Here is a 26,846-nt window from a genome sequence, read left to right on the forward strand (position 1 = left end):
GAATTAACCCTTAGTACAACGCACCTATATTGAGTCTGCTACTACTAAGCTGTGCGTTAATGTGTATTTGCGCTGGGTTGCCCAAGATTTTGTGAACCGATCCAGGAATTTGGCGCTGCAATCATTCCATTGTGAGGCAGATATCACTGGGATTGTACCCCCGCGTCTTTGGCACCAACACTTTGGACCTGGCCATGATGAAGGAAAGCTTGAGTCTTCCTGCCCACAAACTTTTCCTGTAAATCTTCTCTTACAATCTTTTAAAGTGCTCACGAAGCGGAAAAGTAGAGCTAATCCCTACACAATCCTGGCAACAAGGACCACATTCGGATCTACAATAAGTGTGCAGAAAGAGTCAGGCCATCCAGGTAAGTACCGTGAATGGTGACGAGAAAGCTGCTAGAATGGAGGAAAAAAAAAAACTTAAGCGGAGGGGGGGGGGGGGGGGGGGGAGGGGGAGAAAGAAAGGCACCAATACCCCGCCCTTGTCCGAGCTATGATGTCCATGTGGCACAGACAGACGAGGCGAACATCAGAAAGGCATCGGCATACAAAAACGCCGAAACGAGACGGGATTCGTGCGTTAACGAAAGCACCCAAATGAACCAGCGATGCCACGTATACCATTGGAAGTACCAAGATACTCAGTGCTGAAATACACGTTTTGCGTATAATTGCACTCTTTTTACGAGCTTCATACAAGGAAACCGTGATATTTCCTCTTCCCTTCGACAATGCTGTATACGGATCCAGCTGCGGTAAGTAAAGACTCCCCCACGTTTTAGAGAAAACGAGGTGCCTGTGAATGAACGTGATTCGTCGTCCGTATTCCACGTTGGCAGTAATCGGGAGGTATTCATGTTGTCTTTATCTCCTTTCAGAATAAATCAGTCGAGCGCAGTTCAGTAACGGTTTAAGTATGTTTTGGACTACTAAACTAGGGTTCCTTGGTTCAATTTTCACTGCAGTGTGGTCATCCCTGGACCAGTGTGAAAAAAACAAAACTGAATTCCTGACGATGCTTTCATGTAATTGGTAGAGCCCACAGGAAAGGAGAAGTGATAACATTGCTAAGGCGCCTATATCAAGAGAGTGAATTATCCATTTTAGTGTCAATTGTGTTATATTTATCATTTTTCATTGTCATTATCATCACTTTCATTAATGCAATTATTTTTATCCTTTCGTTAAAATTCCCCACAATGGTATCTACTGAAGACGATAAACTGAAAGGGTTAATGGCCAATATGACATCCTGAAAATTACAACTGGTTCTGGTATTCTAATGAGTTTATTTTTGCTCAACGCGTGGGAATAAAAAAAAAACAGTTTCAACTTCATACTCTTGCTAGAAACAAACAAAGAGAGAGTTCAGTCGTAAAGAAACATAATACATGTAGGGCCTATAGTCGAACTGTGTGTAAGCCTATACTTTTATCATTTTGCATGTTTTCATATACGGCACAATCGCAGAGCTCCCATACTAGAGCTGGAGATGACGTGATTACGTCACCACCCAACAACTGTCCGCTGCTATTTCTGCTGTTTATTACATATAGGAAAGTCAATTCCACTGATTTTCATCAACGTTTTATTGATCATGTGAAATCATGACCCCAAGCATTCATTATGCTGTGTTACATCTGACAGTAAGATGATTCTCGTTATAATAATTACATTTTACGGATAACTGTGCTTCTTCCTGAACTATCAAGGTGCGACACTCGTATAAAAACTATCTTGACAGTGTGTTTCTTCAAGTGTTGTTCATTCGGTCTTTCATTTATTCATTCATTTTATTTCAGCACGGCACAAGCGTCATTCAGGGCCGGACGTTCTTCAGCTTGTCCGTGCACAGATGAAAAAGAAAGAAAGAAAAAGAAACAAAGATACAATATGATTTTACAATGTTATATAAAATGAGATGCGAAATCATAGACAAGGAATTAAGAGAAATTAAGAGAAAAAAAAACCCCGATGAATAAATGCAGCAATAATACAAGATTATGATGCGTAAATATCAATTGGGTAAACATAACTCTTCAATATAATCAGTGTAACATAGTTTGGTGTAATAGTTGGAAATGTTAAAACGATTCCTTCTAACTGGTTATGGCAGACAACAGCCGTAGAATCGGAGTGCAGCTTCTCTTGTATCATGCAATTTACGATTACATACTACGCTTCATTCTTTAACAAAGCACACGGCAGGGAGTTTAACAGTTAACCCGTTCTGTTGAAATATAGGCACACTATTATCAAAGCACATAAGCATCTATGGCCATATAAACTGACAACCCTATAATTCTATAGAGAGAATAACTGATGTGTATGAATCAGATTAAAAATATGATTCAACCACGTATAAGAAGGTTATTGCATAAACACGAATGTTTTGGAAAGAATAAACCTACATTCTTGGAGCTTATTGTAGCTTCATGCTATAAATTAAAGGTCTGGTTTGGCTTTGAAGGGAACCTTGAGGGAATCTTGATGAATGAATCCCTTGCTGTGTCTCAGATAATGACACCGGGTCACGCATTCTGCCACACTGTATGCCAGATTCACTGATTCTTTGCCTTAAATCTGATTGGTCCTTTGAAAGGGATACCTGTACATTGTCGCACATGCCTCGGTGGAGCCGGACCGTAGTTCTTAAAAATAGGCGTGAGTGTTATAGAAAGACGCAGGGACAGGTTTATAGCAGCCAGCCAGCGAATAAACGGTATCACGACTGTGTACTTAGCTTCCGAAAGAATAATGAGTGTTACATAACATGCTTTTCATCAAGAGCAACGTTTGTTATCCTTTCGCGAATAACTTGCCCTCCTTGAAAAGGCAGCCTCGTCGTTTTGAGGATATTGTGCAGAATACACAAACCAAAGAACTATGAACATGTTTTCTGTTTTGCATTCAACATAAACTGTTCTTCAGACATGCAATGTGCAAACTGAATGATAAAAAACAACACAAATAGAGTTTAAGCTGTCAAATTTTTTCCAAGCCCTCATATCCATAATGTATTGTCGTATAAGTCTACAGCACATTCATTGCAATTTTCAGTTCATTGAAATCGCCATCGGAATAGCGAAGGTTATATTGTGGGGCTGCGATGTAATGAGACTGGCCGGTTTGCGTCTTCTCGAAGGACTATAGTGATGGGTTGTTTGCACATACCAGATTCACATGCTGTCTCCCCAAATTACCAAGCCTCTTTTTCTGTTTGTCTTCATCGTTCCTCTGTCCCTCTCCTTTTCTTTCTGGCAGACACACACGTACACACACACACACACACACACACACACACACACGTTAATCGATCCAAGCTCATGTTTCCATGTGGTGGAGTCCACTAGGCAAGCGTGATTCGGAAAAAGTGACCTATTGTGACAACGTAAATTGTATCTTGTATGTAATATATTGTATAATGTACTGCAATGCATATAAAGTATACATAAAATTATGATTGTATATTATGCATATAATTATGCACATGTTAAGCTGAACGGTTTGGTACGTAGCATGGCGAGGCATGGGTGTGCGTTTCCACTATTACAAACAGTGTACTGAGTATTTTAGATGATAAACTTCACTTGTTTTATTCAATTCTTGCGAGAGGTTGCAAAGGTTGTTGGAAAAACTTTCCTCTTTGCTATTTGTTGGCGATTTCCAGCAACATCTGATATGAAATACACAATTTGTTAACTATGTAAAAGTCACGTAGCGGCATTTCCGACAGTGTAGACAGTGAAATGCGGCTGATATACTACAAAGAAAGGGGGAAGGGGATTCGGGTCCGCATAGGGTATATGTATTATACACGGACTGTACTCGCAAACCCGATCAAATCAAATCAAATCAAATCAAATCAAATCAAATCAAATCAAATCAAATCAAATCAGATCAGATCAGATCAGATCAGATCAGATCAGATCAGATCAGATCAGATCAGATCAGATCAGATCAGATCAAATCAAATCAAATGACCCGACCACATCACCGATTCCTTTTGAGGAGGTTATTGTATGCAAACGGAGATCCAATGAGGTATGTACTATCCGTACTATCACATACCTCTTTGGTCGACAGGGGATTGTGATGGGTTGCGACAGCCGCAGAACCGAAGGATGAGGGAGCGTTGATGTTGAGGTACCGCAGAGAGAGATCGGTACCGTATGTTGCATAGCACTGTAAGCAGAAACTTAAATACACGAAAGAAAAATATCCCTTCTCTTAATTCTTTTTCCTCTTCCCACTCCAACCCAGCAATACGGTAATGATTGTCATTAGCAAATATATTGACATCATGAACTGACTCGAAATATATCCTTCAGGTTTATTCCAATGATAATTATGCAGGCGCCAATGATGATACTGATGCTGAATGACAATATTTGTGAAAGAGTTTTTAAGTCTATGTTGAAAATATGGTTATGTGTTATGTTGAAAATAGATACTGAATGAATAGACACTGAAATAAATCATGATCTTGCTATATCTATCAGCTCCCGTCCATTTAGATTTTGCCGGGTCATTGATCTCCAGAGCACGTGACAAAGATGATAAAGGATTCCTCGCAGACCAAATGCGTCTTGAGCATTTCGCTGAGCCTCATCCTCCTCTCCGTCATGATCACCATCGAGACGCAGCGAAAGGCCAACGCCCTGGTCGAGTACAACGACGAACTGCAAGGGCGGTTGCAGGAGATCGCCAGGGAGAGGCGGTCGCTAGGCAACGAGATGCAATTGATATCGGACAAGTTCAAGGCCATCGTGGAGGAGAAGCAGGTGATGACGAACATGGTTCGGGAGAGGGGCGAGGACTTCGAACGGTATCGGGATGAGTGCGATGCCAGACGCAAAAAGCAGGAAGAGGAGCTGAAAAAGGGCACTGATCAGTTGTCTGCCGAACTCGAAGAGAAAGCTCAGTTACAGGTATCTAATTTTATTTATTCATCATTATTTTTTTTTAAATTTGGCATTCATATATAGATCATCTGGATGATTTTATTTTTGTTACATTTATTCATTTATTTACTCATCTACCTTACTGGAGTAGAAGCTCGTCTGTATTAGAAATTCAACTCTTAAACTTTTGATCTCAATACAATATAAGGTAAATATTTTGTATTGATATTAAAAGTTTAACACCAATTTCAGTTCACTACTCATCTACCTATTATACTCATTATATCTATTCATTCTGTCCTCCACATGATGCGCAAATCAGAAATGAATTAGATTTAGGTCCTTTAAAAACTTGATATATTCCCATGTTGAGGACATCTGCTGGTTTTTTTTTCAAGGTTTCTATCTCTTAATCTGGTATATTACACCGTAAATGGTGTTTCCACATGTTTTTCCTCCTTTTCGATGTTAAAAGTGAATCTTTTACACCGATTTTTGTATGCACTACATGTTCCAATTCAAATCATACACATACAATGTATAGAATATTGTTGGCAGCACATTGAAAAGAAAAGAGCGAACTACCGCTTCTATGTTACGGGGGGGGGGGGGGGTCTTTTCTGCCGTGAGAGTCTGCACTGTGGGGAAAACTTCTCGGCGGTGGCACGCATGATTTGAGAGGAAAGCATTTATTTTTTTACTCCATCTATAACGGCTTGAGGTAAAAAATGTCAGCAGTAAACATGTAAATCGGTGAAAGTGTCAGGGAAATTAAAGCCAATGAAAAATGCAAGAGATAAAAATAATAGGGGGAATTTAAAGGGTACAAAACAAAACAACCTCGTTACCAATGGCACGTTCACTCAAACCAGTACACTGTTGACAAGTTTGTATAGAACCCCATTTCTGTTGGATATCACTTTTTGCGGAGACTCATAAGCAGCGTCACAAGGTATATGCTTGCAAAATCATGATTCAAACATAACCTTGTCTGCAATATCTAATGTCCTACAGTTATATAATATCAGCTGTCATGGTTTACTTGAATCACTTTTGTTTTATTTCGAGCTCATATTCTTACCACTTCTTTTTCTAACCCAGGAAGTTCTTGCTGGTGTTCGTGAGGAGCTACGTGTATTGACAGAAGAAACAGAAGACATTAAGGCAACCAAAGCATCAATGGAGGGCAAGGCAGCCGAGTTACAGAACGAAAACAGCGAACTCAAAGGCCAAGTAGAAAGGGTATCTATCATATTCATTTTTACTTTTAGCAGTTGTTGCTCTTACAGTACATAAAATTACAGTGCTTTTATTCATTCGCATGCTCTTGTGTCTTTAGTGAACTTTTCACAGATCAGTTGGTTTATAGATATTGTTGTCACCTTCACGTTAGTCCTGAATCCGATGACTTCACTATATCGGTTTGAAAAATGGGTGTCATTGTATAGGGTGTATATCTTTCTACTTATCTCCTTATATGTATATATATATATATATATATATATATATATGTGTGTGTCTGTGTGTGTGTGTGTTTGTATATATATTTATATATGTACAAACACACACACAAATATACATATAAATGTATATACATATTATATACATACATATATATTTAATATATATATGTATATACGTATATATATATAATATATACATAATATATATATATATATATATATATATATATATATATATATATATATAATGTATATACGTATAAAATTATATAAATCAAGATTATGCATAATAGCCGACCAAGTGACGCTAGACAGCGCCCTTTATATTATAATACTGATGTCTGTATAGCGTTACTTCTAGTTTCCGCTTTTCCATCATTATTCAAAGTCTAAGGGCAATTCACTACATTATGACAAATTTTGATAACAAAACCCCAAGTTGATGCAAAATGCGGGCAAATAAAGTGTCATATAAAGAGATTCTTTGCGGATCTGCTGATTATACATATAATGAAGTATTATATGTCTATCATACTAGATTATCGGAACAATATACTACAACCGTCTGCCATGAAGATGTCGTCAAAGTTTTGATACAATTTATTTTTGCTTGATATTTTGCCCTGTTTAGCTACGACGGGACGCCATGTTGGCTGACTATAGCTAAAACTGTTAATCCGAAAGCTATCATCCGTGCAAGAATTTATATATTTTTTTTTTATTGAAGTTGTCTATCTCTAATTTGGCTGTCACTTTGTTACGTGTTCTATAGTAATAGTATTTTCTTGTCTATATTCGAAAGTTGTATTGATGTATCTTTTTTTTTACAAAGATTGATGCCACATGTGTAATACGTGTTGATAATTGTCGAAATATATTCCATTCTCCCCGAATGTACAGTTAAACAGTGAGCTTAAAAGCGAACAAAGAAAGCTTCAAGAGGCACAGCAAACTTACGAGCAAGAGACGCAACAGCTACAGCAAGAGCTACAGCAACACAGAAATGAGCTGCAGCAATTGCTACAACAGCAACAGCAGCAGCAGCAGCATCAACAGAGCCTGCCACAGCAACAACAGCCGCAACAACAAAATCTAGAACAACAGCAGGCGCAAATACAAGGTTCACGACAGCAGCAGCAACAAATTTCACAACAGCAACCCATGGGCCAAAGACAAGAAACTCAGCCCAGACCTGGGCGAACGGAACAACGTCCACTAGTAGTGGCTCAAGAGCATCAGCAGACTGGACAAGAAATGCAAGCGCAGGTAAAACAGGAACAACAGCAGCAACAACAGCAGCAACAACAACAGCAACAGCCCCAGCAAGACAGAATATCAACTGGACGACAGACTTAAAAGTACGGTGCACACTATGTGCACGTGGGCTTTCACAAAATATAGAGGAGTCAAACCAAATTAGGCCCTATAGACTTACCTAATAAAATGAGCTGTTTGTGACCGATGACACTGATACTCTGAACAATGTGCGCTTTGAAATTGTCAAACTTTCGTATTTCATTTCAGATGCTCACAAAAAGTCGATCATTCTATCAATTAGTTAAAGGTAACATGAACATTGTGTGGAATTGCAATTTGATAGTATATGTAGCCTACTTTCTTCTCCTTTATCAGGTGCAGTAGAAAGAAGAAATGCGAGAGTCTGAATTCGATGCTTACCTGCACTCCTTACAGCTCATTATGTTTTACGTCATCATGACTCATTCAATCAAAAGAATTTATTTTCCAACTTATTTGTTGTTGTTTTTTAATCAGAATGTGCCTTACTTCGGAGATGAAGGCAATAGCGCTGCCTTTTAGATGTTAAACAGTGCTTTTCAGTAAACTTGGCTAACGGTACACTATGCGAGGGCTCTACTTTAAAGATTATTGGAGTCATTTATTATACATATTTTGATGAACCTTCCCGACACAGAAACAAGTCAGTAAACAGAGTTACGTCATCAGGAATAGGAAGTGACGTCAGGCAATTGACCTGTCGAGTCCTACCAGTTCCTAGCTCAGTCTTTCTTTCGTGTTTATCTGCGACATAAGAACGTAATTTAATCCTATAGCTCTCAACTGTAACTTGGTGCATATGTGTGTATGTGTGTGTGTGTGTGTGTGTGTGTGTGTGTGTGTGCGTGTGAGCACTTACCATGGTGGAAAACGAGGACATTACACACGAACTTTGTGTGTGTATGTGTGTGTGTGTGTGTGATTATGTTTAGCTACACAGACCATGGGACCGTTTCATGAAACTTTTTGTTAGTGATTTACACTGACAACGTTCAAAACTACTGAAATCCTTGCGTCTGATTGGCTGATAGCAAATTTGTCGGTGAAAACATCCGACGAACTCGTTGATGTCCACAATTCCACGTTGTCCACGTTGATGTCCACATGTCCACAATTCTAACGAAGCTAAGGATTTAAAAGCTATCACATACAGTGCATCTCAGTGTCTTCCTCATTCGCCGCTGTTTTGAACCATTTCCAGACTTGTCATGGCTTCTGTCTCAAACATCTGTTTTATCTTAACTAAATACGAAACCCTAAAAAGACCTCTAATTTGTTACGTAACTATGAAGATGGTAACATATCAATATAATATCACTTTAACTGTATCACACAGTATACTCTGTAGATGTTTTTATCATTGTCATCTTCAAGCAGTGTTAGCAGCCAAATTTTCATTTTGATTTCTCTTTAAATCCGTGCTTGGCCTCGTTACAAAAACAAACAAACAAACAAAAACAAAAAACAAATAAAACAAACAAACTAACGCCTATGAGCGGAATTGGCTGCACCATGATGAATTAACTCTTCCATTACCATAAACAACTTATGTGTAAGCCAAAATCAATGACACTTTGAGAAGAAATCCAGCGAGACTTATTCCATCGTCAGCTGAAATCAATGACTTAATCAAAATTCTTTTCCGTTGTACAAAATAATAGGAACCAAGCGCGTGACTTCGGACATGTACACAATGTGCCATAATTACATTTGTCTTTTCGGATTACATGTGTTTAATTCCTTGTGCATACAAAATATCAGATTAACACACATCAAGGACTCTTACGTCATTGTTTACTGAGAATATCTGTGAAGTTTTCGTTTTCATTTTATTGTCTTTGAGTAGCAAACTCCACTCCATTTTCATTTTTGTGTGTGTGTAATGTTGCCTCTGTCGAAATATTCACTGAGGCAGTATGCTAATGCTGTAATAGCCACGTCTTATGTCTTTACCTTTCCCCTTTCTAAAAGTATACTTTTTTTTTACCATCCCTGGTGTGATTACAAAGAAATCGTAGTAGAAGTTTGTGTCTTTCATTTACTTGTTATATCAATTCACTTTCATGAACTACGCAGAACAGTTGTGTATCTTCTTAATTCAACATGCATCAATTATGCTGTGTGCATTTTCTACTTTTCAATTGCATCAATGCCCGAAATTGCTTCATATTGTCCAATTAAAAGTACATTGTTATGAAAATCTGTTTCTGAACAGTTAGCATTTTAATGACAAAGATCGCATGTACTAATTGATTACCTGCTGCTATTCTTCCGTACGAGTAAATACATTTACTTGTTTTTAATTTCAATTATGTGATGTCCGGATGACAGTGTTGATTATTTATACATGTATAACAATATTTATCAAGACTAGCGATGGCAATAAATTACCATATATACATGTCTTTCAAGCACAACTGGACTTTTTTTCTTTTTTTTTTTTGGTTAAACTATATATACATTGTACAATGTTACGGGGTGTCATTCTTTGATCATGCATGGCATGATGAATGAAGGTGTTCTTTTTTAATTCTCCACAATGTAATAAGTTATTATATTGAACAACATACTACATTGTCAATATCGGTATGTAGTCGTCCCCCCACGCCCTAACACAGACACACACAAACACACACGCGCGCGTGCACAAACAAACCTCATCAAAGAACGTACAGTATTGAATTCACTATGACAGTTTCTGCTCATGATTTCCAGTTACGATATTGTTATTCAGTAGGTTTACAAATAATGCATATCTCACACGGTGTTAGAATTATCCACCCGATACAACTGTAGTAACTTTCGAACAGTCGGAAACACACAAGGCGAAACCGTGTACTTGCTTGACCTTTTGAAAATTGTTTGACAGTTTGAAAATTATGGAAGATGCATGGATAATTTATCAACATCCGATCTGGGCCTCATTTCATAAAACTTATCAGTGACAACTGCCACATTTTTATGACAAATTTGCTCTTAGCTAATCAGATGCAAGGATTTCAGTACTTACAATAACTATCACAACTTGTCACTGATCACAGGTTTTATGAAACGGAGCCCAGTAGTGTGCATTATTTGTTTTATGAAATGGTGCAAGCCTGTAATATCATTTAAATCCTGTGGCAGAAATGTTCAAAAGATTCTCAGGGCCAAACAAAGTGAACCGCACACACACACACACACACACACACACACACATCATTGCAATGCATTCATAACACACAGGCAATGCTGCTAAGAGAGTTTGGTTCAGGTGAGCTAAAAAGACTGCTACCTGATACATTGTAGCTCTTAGCCAATCATTTGATGACGATCTATACATTGTATCACCATTTCACAATGTACATAATTATCACACCTAAACACAAATTATTGTTTCACCTCAAAACAGCACTGGTACTAATGTCACAACATTACTTTACACATACACTTTTGCCAATATTCATCACTTTGATTTACTTCTGTGTCAAAATTAGCATCTTTACAGACAAGACAATGTCTCACTTTTAATTCAAGTCTATGAGCAAAGTAGCCAAGGTATGGCATGATATTTGTACAGAAAGGTATACACGTACTTCTACAACAAAGACATACATGTATACATGGATATGAACACATGTACAGTATTATTTTTGTATTCATGAATAACAAAGCGGAGGTTCTTCCTACTTAAATTTGCAGTATGAAAGGGGTCTAGAATCTCATTAGTATGCATTCTTGCAAACTACAGTAAAAGTGGAAATTTTCGCAGTATTGAAATTTTTTCGCATTTCGCGCAACGAGAAGCTAGCGCAAAAATAAAAGCACGCGATTATTTTTGCGTGCCATATGTTCCAGTATTTGATGTCTTGATTCCGCGGAATTAAAAACATGCGACAGTCTTCTGGCACGGCCAAGCACGAAAAATTAGTCGTGCGAAAATATCCACTTTTGCAGTATACAAAGTAAACGGTAGGGCCACTGTGGTCTACTGTCTTCTCCCTATGACATCAAGCTTTTCACATTTTTAAGCCAGTTTGTCAAGGGAGCTACGCTAGAACTGTATCCACAGTACTACACTTGGCGAGCTGGAATGCAAGCATGCGCTCACTGCAACATGAGCTTTATCTAGTGGGTCATTGAGAGTTGAGAGAGGTGTTTCCTCGTTATTTGCTGATAAACCTCCCTCATCTAGACTGAAGACAACTATAAGTGGTGACTGTTTTCTTTCAGTTCTAGTAAGGAGGATGAAGGAAAGAAATGAAACAACCAGTATGAATGCTAATCAAACTCCTATAACATCATTTTTGCATTCCTTCACTGGTTACAACAAAATGTTTGTTGGAAGGGGGAGGGAGGGGCTTATCTGGGGGAGGTAGGGAGATAACTAACAGGGGAAACTCGGTATAACGAACACTGCTATAACGAGATATCGGTTATAACGAGGAAATTTTCTCGGTCCCAAATTTCCTTCCACACAAGTCTACGTAAAATGCTACTCTTATAGCGAGATCGGCTATAACGAAATAACTGCTATAACGAGATAAATTTTGTGACTTCCAAACAAAGAAAAACATAGTAAATCAAACCTGCTATAGCGAGGTAAAGCAAAATGCCTTCGGTAAAGCTTTACTTCGCCTGTGCTATCATCTTCCGAGATTGTAAAGCTTGATGCGCCAAAAACTGTCTTGTACACACATAATCATTTTCTTCAGTGCACTCCAGCTAGCACTGCATGTTGTACGCGTGAAGTGTGTGTGTGCGCGCACACTGATACATGCAGAAAATGTGGTGGGACGGCCATATGTATATATGACATCATCATGACGCTTAGCAGGTGTGAGGCAATCTGATATTGTGATTGGCCTTCTACTTAGGGAATTCCCCGTCTTCACACACACACGCAGTCATAATGTACATACAGAATGTGTCACATACACACACAGCAGACCATATTCAAGCTTTCCACACAACACACACCCATACGATAACCACATACCAATCCACAGACGATCTTGATACAATCGCAAGCTATATAAATTTACAAATTCAAACATCTACAATTAATAAGAAACACATTCTTGATATTGGATTTCCTTGGCGAAAAACATCTTCTTACCCATAAAGGTGAGTAATTCCCTCACACACAATATCAAGTTATCAGTATTGATTGAAATATGATGGGTAGTCCCACATGTGCAAATTAATGTCTTTGTTTTATGCCTTCTTTTTAATGCCTACTGATATAACGAGATATCGGCTATAACGAGGAAAATGACTCGGTCCCGACCATCTCGTTATATCGAGTTTCCACTGTATGTCATAATGGTATGCACACATACTGTAAAGACAAAATAAAAATAGTTTTTGTCTTATTTTTTTAAAAGTTCAGCCTATGCTAAACTGAGATATCTTATCATGAAGTATCAATTCGGAGTACAATTTCTTGTGCATGAGGCAAAGCACATTGCAATTAACATTTATTTGTCAGCATTTTTTTTTGCGAGAATGAGTACAGCAACCTAGAGTTAATCACGTGGACTAGCAGTATGAAAACAACGTCCAGCACTCTACAGGATGATGAAAATGGATGCCCCCCAAAAAAAAAAAAAAAAAACCTGAATCGGAAAAATTTAAGAAGATTGGAGAAGAGCTGGTTCTTTCTATGATAATAAAAGAAGAAGAGGGAGATAGGAAAAAGCATTTTTTTTTGGGGGGGGGGGGGGGGTGGCATGGGGTGGGACAGTATCTAAACCTCATAGAGATATTCCTGTTTAAGGTTGTTTTCTGGACCAGGAATGATTGTTGTTTTTATTTGTGTCCTAATCCCGAAATGACACTTGGTGTTAATATCAAAATATTGGTACGTATATCTTCTTTACAAAAAGACAAGCAGGGAAAACAAGCACAATCTCTTATCTATGCTTTTATGATAAAAAATGCGAAAAACAAGGAAACAAATTGTAACATTAAAGTGAACTTACAACCTGTGAGGGTAATGGTGCCTCATTACTTTATCAATGAAGTTCAAAGATACATTACATCAATGGTAAAAAGTACATAGTTACAACACATCAGCGATGTGGTCAGGTTTTTAAGTCTGTTCTCCTATAGGATCACATCACCTGTGATCTTGGCGTAAGATCTATTTACACATCGTCTAGACGATCAACCGTTGTTGTCACTTGGCTGCGTGGGTGGTACAGACCACTGAATTCTCCTTCCAGACAACACTGTGGGAGAAATGACAGTTTGGAAAACCTTCCACACCTGTGACACACATCATCTCAGCAGTAGCAGTTTGGCAAATCAGCGCTGGAAAGCACAGCCTAACTACGGTCAAGAATGCGCCAGATATGCCGTCACACATGTTTGGTCTTCGCCACACCTCCTCAATCCAGCATCCATGCCTTCAGTCGATGATCAGCTCGTCGCATCCCCAATCCTCAAAACTCCCATCCGGCAAGTACCTGCGGATGATGATGGGTATTTTCCTGGCCCTGCCATAGGAAATGTAACAGAAAGACAAATCACACATTACATTAAATTCCCATCAGTTCAAAGAATTCAATATGAGCGTGTCATGACCAGCTGACACCAATGCTCATAAACCAGTTAAGAAAAAAAGAAAAATTAAATGATTGGCACATGTGCAATAAATGAGTTGACAGTGAAACAACTTGTATCCATCTAAACTCCCATTAGAAAGGCAAAATAGATATCCCCATCACGCATGTAAAGGAGCATGTGCATAAATGCACTGGCAATATGAACATGTCATGACCAGCTGACACCAATACTCAAACGCTAGTTCGGGTGGGGGGGGGGGGGGGGGTAAACAATTGGCACACATGCTATTGAGTTGACAGAGACAATTTGCATCCGTCTAAACTCCCATAAGAAAGGCAAATAGATATTCCCATAATGCATGATGATAATCAAGCGTAAAACATGCGCATAAATGCACTGACAAATTATACGTTTTGCCAGATCAGGAATAGAAGAGAGAGAGAAAAAACAAACAAACACAATATACCTTTCTCCCATCTCTTGGTCAAGATTAGGAAAGGAGAAAATTGATTTCAATGTCAAAGTAGAACAACCCCCTCTGGGTTAGACCATAAATGTACATGGCAATCAAAAATTCAGACATGCAAATGAACACACACAAACACATGCACACATAATATATTGCAATAAGAGATCAAATGTGGAGACAATCTTCCATATCAAGTGTTGATAAAACATCATTGTGCCTTGTGGCATTACACCAATAAAAAATCTATTTCTGATATGTGCACAATGGATCAAATGAGGTATACATGTAGGCAACGAGACTTGTGTACTCTGCACGCACTTTTGTCAAATTTGTGTATGGATGGTTGGAATTGGTCCAGGTCAACAGAAAAGGGGGCTGTCGTGACATACAGTTGTACACTGAGAATCTCTTTACACCAAAGGAAGCACTGCTGAAGCAGAGTCCAGGATGGACTTTGTAGCCATGTGATAGAAATTTCATTGACATGTGTCTTTAAAGTAACACTAAACAAACAAAAGTTTCCTTTAGCATGGTGGTCCCTTTTTTGTAAATATGGAATTAACTCTAGTCAACAACAAACAAGTAAAATCAGATGAAGAAAATGTTCCAAATTTCAGCAAAATTGGATTTAAGATCAAAGAGTTTTGGAATTCAGTGCTTCATATAATTTCACTGAATAGTAACAGATGTATACAGCATGTGAAAAAAATTTTAAAAATGGTCTTTCCGCATATAACTTTAAAAATTATAATACAGTGTACAATCTAAATGCTGTTTCTGGATATGAAACGATACACGTAGCTTGTTACCTACTAGTATATCTTGCACAAAAGTCCATTCAGTTTGGTTCAGTGGTCATGGAGTAATGTGGATCTTCGTAAAGCATGTCATGACTTTGTTTTTTTGTTTTTTTTTCAAAGTTTAGCATTTACATGCTCTTGGCATCCACATGAATGAATGTATTCTGCTCATAACTGACAGGGCAACTAACCAATGAATTCAAATACTACTATAACATCAAAGTATAAGTACATAGATATAAATGTAAACATCATTGTTCATGATCACCTCAATAAAAAAAAGGAGAGAAAAAAAAAAAGAAAAAAAAAAGAAAAAAAAAAAGAAAAGAGAAAGCGCTCAACCCTTCCAGTTGTCTAGGTATTAATAAATCAATACCTTTTGTTAATCCTTCATTTTCACTCCTTACTAACATTTGCAATACTCAGAAATTTGTTTCCTTTTTTTTAATGTAATTAATTATTCATTCCGTTAGTTCCAAATGAAAAGAAACAGTTACTTTTTCAAAAGAGATAATTTTGTGCGAGAACACAATGAACAGCTACATATTTGTAAGGCATGAACACAATGAACAATGCATCTCATTAAAGACTTGGAGGGAAAGGATATCTGACATGCTTTACACAGATCCCATTTTTTTGTGAATGACAACTGAAGCAAATCAAATGGGGTTTTCTGTAAGATGTAGGTAATAAGTGATAGTTTCATTCCCTGAAATCGCATTTATTGACTAATTTGTTATGTTTCTTGCTTTACAGTAATAAGTATGAGTTACCAGGTAGCTAATAACCACCCTGCAGAAGATCAATAAAATTTATGGAACACTTTTTCTCTTCTAATTGAATGACTTTACTTTTGACTGTCAATTTGGGGGACCTAGATATTCTGTTCATCATTCTTTGAATTCAGTGTCTCAAAACAATTACAAACAGAGAGGTTTGCTCCATTGGAACCTGTACAAGGTATTTGGACGTATCAGATCTCTTTATACCTCCACATTCATAAAGCAGAGTCTTTTGTGTGTGTGTGTGTTTTTTTTTTTAAGTGATTATTTCTCTTGAATGTGAATGATGGAAGTTGGTCTTCTCGATCCCCTCAAACCAAATCTCCCTCCTCAACTTACTTGAGCTCTTTCATGGCAATCTGCAATGGATCAGTCTCACCTTCCAGTTCCACCATGACAGGAGCATTCATTCTGAAGTTAAAAAACACCACAAGACAGAACCATGTTTTTAGGTCAGTGGCATTTGGTTGCCTGATAAAAGCTTTGCAAGTTTAGAGCTGACTTCTCTGTGACTGTCACATTGTGGAGTAGAAAGAGAAACTCCACTTAGTCTACTGAATCATAATACAGTGGATTCCCGTTATAATGAAGTCCTCGGGACCGGCAGTTTTCTTTCGTTATATCAAAATTTCATTATAATTGAACAAATAAACAATAAAAACACATACAGCCAATAATGTTGCGGCCTGAATTTTTATTTCGTTGTAACCAGAATTTCGTTATAACTGTGTCGTTATAACGGGAGAGCACTGTATCGCATTTCAAGTAAGCGGCAAACTCATGCAAGCTGCGATTGTACCTCCACAATTATTCCCCCCCCCCAAAAAAAAAAAATAAAATAAAAAAAAATAAAAATAAAAATAAAAATAAATAATAAATAAATAAATTGTCGGAGCACTTGTTTCATGGTATCACATTTTGACATCTTCTGAATTCATTTTTAGTAAATGCTGATTTGAGGAGGTATATGTCAAGTGGATGATAGTCTCTGACATGTGATCAATCACCACGACAACCTGATGAAGTCATCAAACATTAATATTTGCTAACATCAGTCAACAATTCTCTGATAACATCAGGGTTTTATGGTGTGTTTTTTTAAAGATTACATATACTTTTAGTGATCATGCTAAAATAAAAAGGTTGATTTGGACAAGGTTATCTAATAAATGAAATAGATGTGATGGATAAGAAATACACTTTTTTTTTGGGGGGGGGGGTGGGGTAAGAACACTCTCAACAAGAAAAATGCAGTGCCTTTCTTACCAATTACATACACATTGTACACTCAAAGTGTCCTTCCATCAACCACTGGGAAGATAGCTCTATGCCATAAAACTACAGTATGTTACTTGACAGAAGAACAGCCTTGCACTAAAAGTAGACTACATTCAAATGCATCTTGTGGAAACTATCCCATGGTGCCTGAGCGAACAACACGATACTAACAACAGAAACAAAAACAAGAGCAACAACAACAAAACAATATAGAACTAATTCCTGTCAGGCCAACATAGGAACACTATTGCTACACAGGGCTCTGTTTAGTAGTTGGAAGATGTCTCTTACGCTATCTGCAACGCTCTGGTACCCAGGACTCTGGCCCTCTCATACTTGGTCATGTAGGGCGTTGTGATGCGCTCAGTCTGCTGGACGGCCTCTCCAGCGGGCAGGACCTCAACATGGTCTCCGTCCTCCACCTCCTGCAAGGTTTACAGAGGAAAGTCTTTTAATAATCGCCCAGGAATCCCCTTTACACCAGCTCATTTGATGGAGATCCTGAAAATCTCACTTCAAAATGCACATCGCAAAGAATCTAATCATATCCCAGTATTTTCCTATAAATCCATAGATCATTTACTGTATTCTGTGCCGAAAGAAATGAAAAAAAAAATTGTCAAAGGTCAGACTTTTTTTTGTGTGTACTGAAATTAATTTAAGTAGTGAAGAAAAACCACACACAGTAAGATCAGGATTCCCACAAACAAAAGCAATTTAAGCATATTGGAAATATTAAAGATTTACATTGTCACTTACAATGTATCTACCTGAACACTTCATATCGTACAGAAAATAAATTCCATAACAATGGTGGCTTCCATCGCAACTAGTCTGCCAAAGTTCATGATAAATTTATTGAAATCCACGACCATCTGCCTGCAGACAAACTTTAATGATATAGATTCTATGATTTTACTGAGGCTAAAACTAGTTTTAGCTCATGAATGGCCACAAGGAATGCCTACCTTGTACATTAATTAAACATTGCTCAGTCATTGCAAAGCATGGGAATAGGTAAAACATAAGGGACTCTGCTTCCTTAGCTTTCACAATGAAATGAACACCTATAGAATTTTGTTGCAAAATACATGTATGGGAAGTTATGAAACACATATGAAGATATCATAAGAACACTGTATCCAGTGGCAGATCCAGAGGGGGGCGAAGCCGGTTGCACTCCCCTTTTATTTTTCGTTAAAAACAAAAGAAATAAAAAGAAGAAATGAAATGAAACCCCGAACTGGCACCAGAAATATAAGTTGCACCCCCCCCCCCCCTCCCCCCCTCTTTACAGAATTCCTGGATCCACCCCTGGTATCACCTTGCATAGTAACATTGAAAGGAACTTTGTACTTGACAGCATAGCCGGTTTCATACTTGTGTTTTTCCATTCAGTGTAACTCAAAAGGTTTGTTGTTGTTATGGCAGTAGCGAGGATGAGCACTATGAGCACCCAGATCATCGCTATGGCAACTGCACTTGATGCCATTTGCACCACTTGCAAACATCTTCATGAATCAGACCCCAGATCATATGGAAGCAAATCATCAGAGATTGTGGAAAATAGGGAAGCTTGGAATGTATACTTTTGTTACATCATCTCTGTCACTTGCAACATGTGATAAGACACGGCTGCACACTAACCCAATTTTTCTACTGGTCTGACCTGCTTGTCAGGCCAGTAGGTGCCCATTTTTTCTATTTCTTACTGGTCCATTCCTGAAAAAGTTACTGGTCCCACAGTGATTTTTACTGGTCAGGGACTGTCAGACCAGTGCCAGTGTGCAGCATTGGATAAGATATGATTCAAATATTGATTTAAGTTGTATCATGCTGGCCTACCTTTCTCTTTTTTTTCTCTCTCTCTCTCAGAAAAAAAAAGATCCTGAAGTAAACTTTGTTGGCATACTCTTTACCCTAATGGTACACATAACAAATCTCAGCTTGATGGCACGGAAGAAAGTTTGTCTTGCGATGTTGGCAAATTCATACCTCTTCATTTTGAAGACCATCCAAGGGCTCTTCTGCATCGTCAAAATCTTCGTCAAAGCTGGGAGATATGAGAAAGAAAGCAGTGATGGCATAGAACATAAATTACTTGGATTGTTCATTTAGCATAGGGCAAGTCCAAGATAAGGTCCCCTCAGAAGGCAAAATTTCATCTTTGCTCAATATTGACATATTTGGTATCATTTTGAAGCTTATGAGTTGAAGTTTTGATTTCCATGGAGGAAAAAATGATATTATGTAAATTTATGCAAATTGCAAGGGCTTCATTTGCATAAATGTAAAACACAGCGTTACGTATGGGACATTTATAAAAATTCATATTTATTCAAAGGAAAGCAAATTCTATTTGATCAATATGTGGACATAAGAAGTTCATCAAATAGTTTAACTTGTTATGACAATTTAGGGATTATGCAAATGATTATGCAAATTAGCTCGTGTCCTATCATGAGATGTCCCATACGTAACAAAATGAGGTCAATTTTTTAGGTTTTTTCTGAAATTGCTAAGGTTATTTGAATGCCCTTTTGGAAAGTTCTAATTTATTGTTTAGAGAGATTAAATACCATAGAAAAAAGAAAAAACAGTAAAAGAAAATTTTTTTATTAGGCATTGAAATAATGTTACGTATGGGACAAATGCGTTACGTATGGGACATCCTCATATATATTGCATGTGAATGCATGTAGCTAGCTGGGAAGGTCTTCCAGTACACAAATGGTCAATCATCCTGAAGAAAGCATCCCAACTTTGTAGCTACTTTTTGAGTTATAGACACTTGAAACAATACATATACTTGACTGAACAATTTTCAGAAAGGGGGAGGGGAAGATGGCAAAATACACAATGAAAAGCAGCATTAAAGGGATGGTACATTGTATAGTTTTTGTAGAAATGGGGATTCAGTTTTCAACATTTTATGAGATGACTGGAAACCAATCATATGAATGACTATTTAAAGAGCATACAATTCTAAGACTAGAGGAATTCAAAGTTAATTTGATGGAGATCCAATGTGAAACGGTTGTGATATAAAAAAAAAATAAAGTAAAATGATTTTTTTTTTTAATTGCAAGTGATACACAAATTGTCCTTATTCAGTTTCCAGTAGTAGCCACAACAAAATTCATGGGTATACATACTGAGGTGTGATTCAAATCAATGACTTGACTGCTAGACAGACATCATACATCTACTCGATTACTGAAATTCCACGCAGCAGGTATTGCTTATAACCTCTTAAAATTAATATTTCTTGTGTCAAGTTGTTTTTTATTGAAACTAAATGGCAAACTGCCCTTCATCAGTGGAAGTAAACACTTAAAAATCAAATTTTTTAGTAGTAACTATCCTGATAAAAATAGGGCATACATACTCAGTTTGGTCATAAAAAATATAGAATATGATTGAGTATGATTATAATGGTAGATATTTGGGGGATATTGTTCCCTTGAAAATCTGGATCAGTATTTGAGTAATTTCAATTAATTCCACCTCAATAATCATGCAAAAATTTGTTTATGGGTATTTTGCAAAATTATTTTCCAAAATACCCATAAACATGGTTCTCCACACACTAAACGAATGGGGGACAATGGGCATGCATACTCAGGTTGGTCATAAAAATATGAAAATATGATTGAATATGACTATGATGGTGAATATTTGGGGAATATTGTTTCCTTGACAATCTGGATCAGTATTTGAGTAGTTTCAACTGATTTTACTTCAATAATTATGCAAAATACCCATAAACATGGTTCTCCACACACTAAATGAATGGGGGACAAAGTGTCCCATACGTAACTGTCCCATACGTAACACGTCATGTCTGTCTTTAATTAGAACCTGTAATTAGAGCTTTTTGCCTAATGACATGAAACTTACCTGTGATAATCTTGAGTGTTGTGACTTTCATCACAGTGAGTTACAAGTTGTAGAATGAAATACTTTCAGAGAGTTTTGAGGTTGAAAAAAATGTTCAAAAAAACAAAATTTTTCTGGTCCCATACGTAACGGCACATATTTTCTCTTCTAGAATATAATTGTCAAGGTCATTTTTCTAAATTTTTTACATGATTATACTTCTCCTAGATATCAATCACCATGATAAAGTTCAATATGATCAAAGGCCATTAACACTCTTTTTCAGGTCATAAAAGTCTCTGAATGTCCCATACGTAACGCGCGTGTTATCTTGGACTTGCCCCATAGTGATGACAGCAAGCCAAAACAACCAAAGCCAAAATAACCAAAGACAAAGTTATTTAATTTGTAGTTCACAGTGGATTGGAGTTGATTGTGAAACCACCTACGGGTGTTCATGACTTACGGTGTACCGAATACACTGTTCTTTTTCTGAGATGGAGCTTTTAATAATCAGTGGTTTGACTGTAGATGGTGCAATGAAAGATCATCTACATGTAGGCCAGGTAAGGTCAAATTCCTACATTGATATACAGTAGAGGATAGAATTTACAGTAGGGGATCTACAACACAGCTATGAACTACATGTAGATCAGTTTTCTTACATTTCTATCCCATGGCCATGATCGATACTCACCATTCCATTGATTGACAAAACAAATTACCAATCAAACTCAAAGTGGTTATGGGTGTACAGTGTGTATGGAACTGGTGTGAAATAAATGTGGAAATCACATCAAAAACACTTCATGAAATGCACAAATTTTAACTCTTCAGCTGCTCTTGAGAAATGAACGAGGTGAATTCAGACTTCATGGATCATTTACTGTAAAAGTGGATATTTTCGCGCATTTCGCGCAACCAGAAACTAGCCCGAAAATAAAAGCACGCGATTATTTTTGCTTGCCATATGTTCCCGTACTAACTATCTTGATTCCACGGAATTTAAACACGTGAAACTCTTCTTACCGGGTCGAGCGCAAAAAATCAGTCTCGCGAAAATATCCACTTTTACAGCACTAGAAATCTACAAGTAAATTCAAATCTAGCTAGCTAGCTAGGCCAGTTTATTGAATACCCAGGTAATTTACTAATGATGTCACTCTCACTCAGCACAAAATGCTATGAGTTAATTATTTGTGTATCACTATCAATTCATTCAGAGCAATTTATAGATTTTTAGAGTAGAAAATTATAGACAGGATCTTGCTTACTGCCAAACTTAATCAGCAGACTTTTGTCGGATTTGTGAAGCTCAGTGTCAAACGGAAGTTTCAGCAAGGGGTTAGATTTCCAGTTCTAACCGTATAGGATCTAGGTCTAGATCTAGCGATGCTGCTGAAAAGGCAAGAAGAGTCGATTTGCTCGATCTAGAACTAGTAAAACACTTAAACAGTATACTTGGGTGACCCGCACCTCGTCATAGTTAATGTTTGCGCATATTTTAATCATATTTCGCCTCTGAAATTCTTTGAAATCCAACTCACATACAGGAAAAATGCTGAAAATTCCAATGGAATCACAAGCTCACTGATCGATATCGAAAATTTGCAGCTATCGTCGTCAAACGCGAACCATGCGAAATAGCTGTGCGCTAAGGAAGGGGCCCGCAACTCGTCACCCGCGCTCCCATAGACAAAGCACGTAAAAGACGTGTGCGGGTGACCGTGATGCTCCCATAGACATACACGTAAAAGATGCGTGCGGGGACAGTGGTGATACTTATAACACGTAACGCTAGTTAGGGTCCTATTCCGATTAAAATTTCTGATTTTCGCGAAAAACTGTTCGGTTTTCACCAAAATTTGCTTGGCCCTGCCAATTTTCAAGCATACTGAACACAGTCCCGGGCATAATTTTTTGTTTAGTGCGCTTAAAACAATTTTAAGCGGGGTGACGGTATTCGGGCCCCTGGCGAGGTGCGGGTACCTCGCTATACATGCAGCAGGGAGGCGTGTACGAGATAGACGTCTAACGTTACACGTACAAACTGTATGTGCGTTAGACCTCCCTGCCGAGCTGCCAGGCCTTGGGCTCTGCATGCAGGTTGCTGTACAGCCTGAATGTAGGGCCAGGGCCTAATGTACTTTCAATACTGTGTGTGGTGTGTAGCTGTGCAGCGTGCCACACACACCTCACACAAAATTAAATACATGGGGCCATTCATTGTCACGCCATGTCGAAGTCACGCGTTTCGCACTTCGTAGAAAACTATGGCAGAAATACAATGTACATACGCCGAAACTTTACCTTTTTCTCTGATGTAAACACACCGGCATGCCAACACACGATTAATTAAGAAGTTACTCACTTGTCAATGTCTTCGTCATCTGCCATAGCTCTTTTTGTACATAAATGCAAGTGATGCAACGAACAACGCGCTGATCAACAATCTGCCAGTGCAAGTGATGTTGAAATTCAAATACTGAATAAACGCCACCTACGTTCCGCGGTGAAGAAAAAAAAAAATCTCTTTTAGAGCTAGAGTGGAACTGTTTTTGTTTGTTGTTGTTGTTTTTTAATAATGATGATAATAATGATAATGATGATGATGATGATGATGATGATGATGATGATGATAATAATAATAATAATAATAATAATAATGTTATTATTGATTATAATAGTAACAATGATAATAATTATTATCATCATCATTACTATTATTTATCTATTCATTTACTTATTCATTTATTTATCTATTGTTATCACAATGATAATGATAATTATAGTAAATAAATTTAAAAAAATATGACGAACTGAATGCGCACATAGGAAAGGATCTAGTACTCAAAGACATACGTGACTGTATTGTTTTCGTCCGACATTGTTGCGTGGTCGTCATACTATTATCCATGTGTAGGTGGTTTTTTTTTCTGTTTTTTTTTTCTTCTCCTTCTTGAGAGGTGAGATCTGTGGAAGGATGTGCCATCAGACGCGACTGAAAATTGCGTCCGATAGCGAGCTTATAATGATTATTTCGTGAGACGACTTTGCTTCACCGGATCTGTGGAACGGGGGTATCCAAGGACAGATCTAGCTTTTTCTCATTTTTATATTGTCTTTGCTGCCACTTCTTACCCCAAAAATCGGCTGATAAAAAAATAAAAAGAAAAAAAAGGACTTCAATTTTTTTTCTTGCCACTTCTCTCCCAAAATCCGCTAACAAGCAAAAAGAAAAAACAAACAAAACCCAGACAAACAAAAATAAAAAAGCTAGTGGTTAGGCGGTTAAACCATGACTGTAGACGGTTTAGTCTTGAAACATTCTTATTATAACTATTATCATAACTATTATACTGATTCATTTTTTACATTGCTGTTTCTATCCCTAACTCTCACTGCTTAGAACTATTTTGAAGCATTGATTAAAGCTGGGTTTTTGTTTCATCTGCAAATGGTGAATGGTAAAGTATGCCTTTAAGTCTGTGTCATGAAACGTAAAAGTTGAATTAGATGTCAGAATCCCCTAGTCTATAGGAGGCCCATTCTCAGTAAAAGCGTTCAAATACGGAATTTTGGTGTCGCCGACATTCCATGACAGTTTGCGGTTCCCTGAAACCTATTAGATACTATTTAAATGTTTATAATATATCACGAGGACTTTATTTGTTAAAAATAAACACGATCAAATGCGGTTGTCTGCCTTTTTGCATAAAATTTTGCTGTTAAACTTCGTTAAGACCCCAAAAACGCAGTGTCGCCGGCTATTTCAGAATTATGTTTTATTGCTCCTCTCCGTCCACAAACACACTTTCCAAATATCATTTTCATGGACGATGAGCATATCATATGTGCTAATCACAATACTCAAAAAGTTCCAAAATTTTTATTGACTTCTTTTTTTTATAGCCTTTTAAAACCTGTCGCCAAGTTCACCGCCAGATACGTTACCAGTTTCTTTAGTGTTACAGCATTGCGAAAATAACAAGACTATGCAATGACCCTGTGTATATGAAACCCTGAGGATATACTTCATACATTTCAAGTACTTAGATTTTTTTGTGCAACAGCTCTTTATTGAGAATACGGTACAATGTTTGAAATATCGGTTTTCTACACTTTTATTTGGACAGATACGTTACATACTTTTCATGCCACCCACTGCGACATATATTGCAATGTCAGACAAATTGTATATTATATATTACTCCTCGGAATGACGCATCGATTCAACATTAAAGTTTAGTACCGGTGAGAAATATTTGGTAGATATCGCTCTCAAAATAATATGATCGACCATATACGTTACCACAGATACGTTACCCCAGATACGTGACCGAATTTTGCTCATTGGTCTTGTGCTTTCTGGGGATCAAATCTGGTCAAAATTCATCCCTACAAAATCACATGCTTCGTTGAGTTGGACCTCAGGATTATATTCTTACACCAAAAGGACAGAGAGGTGAAAAAGAGCAACACTTCCACATGGTTTTTCTTTCTGCGTCAGTGTCGCACAACTTAATGCCAAGTTTTCCGACAGATACGTTACCACATAATTAAAATGCTGAAAAGAAATTGTAAATGTTTTTACAAACAAATCGTTGTGTGCTCATAAACTCCAAAGTTCTATTCTATAAAACCCAGCCACTTTCATATTCTATGCAACAACTTTGAACGTTTATTTTACAAGACGAAGCTAAGATTCAGCATATCAGTTTTTTGCTTTTCAGATTTAGCAGATACGTTATGTATAATTCAGGGCACCCACGGTGACAAATAATGTTATGTAAAACAAAGTGTTCATAAAACAATTCTGCATAGAATGACGCTTCCATAAAAAATTAAAGTTATGTTCAAATGAAGAATATTCAGGAGAAATTGCTCTGTAACTTCACCGACAGATTCATTTACGGTACGCCAGATACGTTACCAAACTTTGAAAGAGTAAAAAGTAGTTTATGAAACGCTTCCGAGAAAAGTTTCAGTGTTCTGTTGCATATTTATTCTAGTATTTTTCAACATATGAAGAACTACTCAAGATTCATCGATAAGTTGAACAATTATTTATTCATTTTCATTAAAAGGGATGAGCCAAATACGTTACCATAGGTCAAACAACTGTTTAGCATATCGAGCTCATAGAAACTGTACCTACTTCCTTCTAAGTGCCTGCAAAAATATATTTTTCAAACCTTGTTTGCATTATCCATCAAAACTTAATGAATATTTATAGTCAGATGGATAGATACATTCAGACGTAAGATGAGAATATTCTGTGAATGAAGAACTCAGCTTTCACATTTAGGGCTCTTTTCCACTACATTTCATAGTTTAGATATTACGTACAATGTTTAAAATGGTTAATTTGGGCTTACATCGTTCATTTTTACATCAATTCATGAGGTAAATAATTAAACAGG

The 26,846-nt window shown here is 37.4% G+C and overlaps 2 protein-coding genes across 3 annotated transcripts; one reads left to right on the top strand and one right to left on the bottom strand.

Annotated features, from left to right (window-relative positions):
• Nucleotides 1-306: 306 nt before the first annotated feature.
• LOC139734302 (uncharacterized) lies at nt 307-10,034 on the top strand. Of its 2 annotated transcripts, none has more exons than XM_071645097.1 (4): nt 307-368; nt 4,506-4,934; nt 6,009-6,149; nt 7,271-10,034. In XM_071645097.1, exons 2-4 carry the CDS (start codon nt 4,560-4,562, stop codon nt 7,724-7,726), a joined length of 972 nt encoding a protein of 323 aa, XP_071501198.1. In that variant the 5' UTR covers nt 307-368; nt 4,506-4,559; the 3' UTR covers nt 7,727-10,034. The 2 variants fall into 2 exon arrangements, with proteins under 2 accessions (XP_071501198.1, XP_071501197.1); XM_071645096.1 differs by lacking the exon at nt 307-368 and adding an exon at nt 570-758.
• A 3,378-nt stretch (nt 10,035-13,412) lies between these two features.
• LOC139734303 (DNA-directed RNA polymerases I, II, and III subunit RPABC2-like) lies at nt 13,413-23,875 on the bottom strand. The gene is made up of 5 exons (XM_071645098.1): nt 23,795-23,875; nt 19,540-19,597; nt 17,836-17,969; nt 16,606-16,677; nt 13,413-14,145 (listed from the first exon to the last, which is right to left on the bottom strand). The coding sequence occupies exons 1-5, from the start codon at nt 23,818-23,820 to the stop codon at nt 14,058-14,060; spliced, it is 378 nt and encodes a 125-aa protein (XP_071501199.1). The 5' UTR covers nt 23,821-23,875; the 3' UTR covers nt 13,413-14,057.
• Between the last annotated feature and the right edge of the window lie 2,971 nt (nt 23,876-26,846).

This window comes from Diadema antillarum, unplaced genomic scaffold (assembly GCF_040938485.1).
Source record: "Diadema antillarum isolate AM-2024a unplaced genomic scaffold, OU_Dant_1.0 seq00000523_RagTag, whole genome shotgun sequence".
In the NCBI taxonomy this organism is placed as follows: domain Eukaryota; kingdom Metazoa; phylum Echinodermata; class Echinoidea; order Diadematoida; family Diadematidae; genus Diadema; species Diadema antillarum.

Excerpts from the sequence above, each read along its gene's own strand:
- LOC139734302 (XM_071645097.1), top strand. The coding sequence starts at position 4,560 with ATGATAAAGGATTCCTCGCAGACCAAATGCGTCTTGAGCATTTCGCTG. Across the intron at positions 4,935-6,008 it reads AAGAGAAAGCTCAGTTACAG|GAAGTTCTTGCTGGTGTTCG; the intron begins GTATCTAATTTT and ends TTTCTAACCCAG. Across the intron at positions 6,150-7,270 it reads TCAAAGGCCAAGTAGAAAGG|TTAAACAGTGAGCTTAAAAG; the intron begins GTATCTATCATA and ends CCGAATGTACAG.
- LOC139734303 (XM_071645098.1), bottom strand. The coding sequence starts at position 23,820 with ATGGCAGATGACGAAGACATTGACAA. Across the intron at positions 16,678-17,835 it reads ACCAGAGCGTTGCAGATAGC|AATGAATGCTCCTGTCATGG; the intron begins GTAAGAGACATC and ends TTTTAACTTCAG. Across the intron at positions 14,146-16,605 it reads ATTGCCATGAAAGAGCTCAA|GGCCAGGAAAATACCCATCA; the intron begins GTAAGTTGAGGA and ends TTCCTATGGCAG.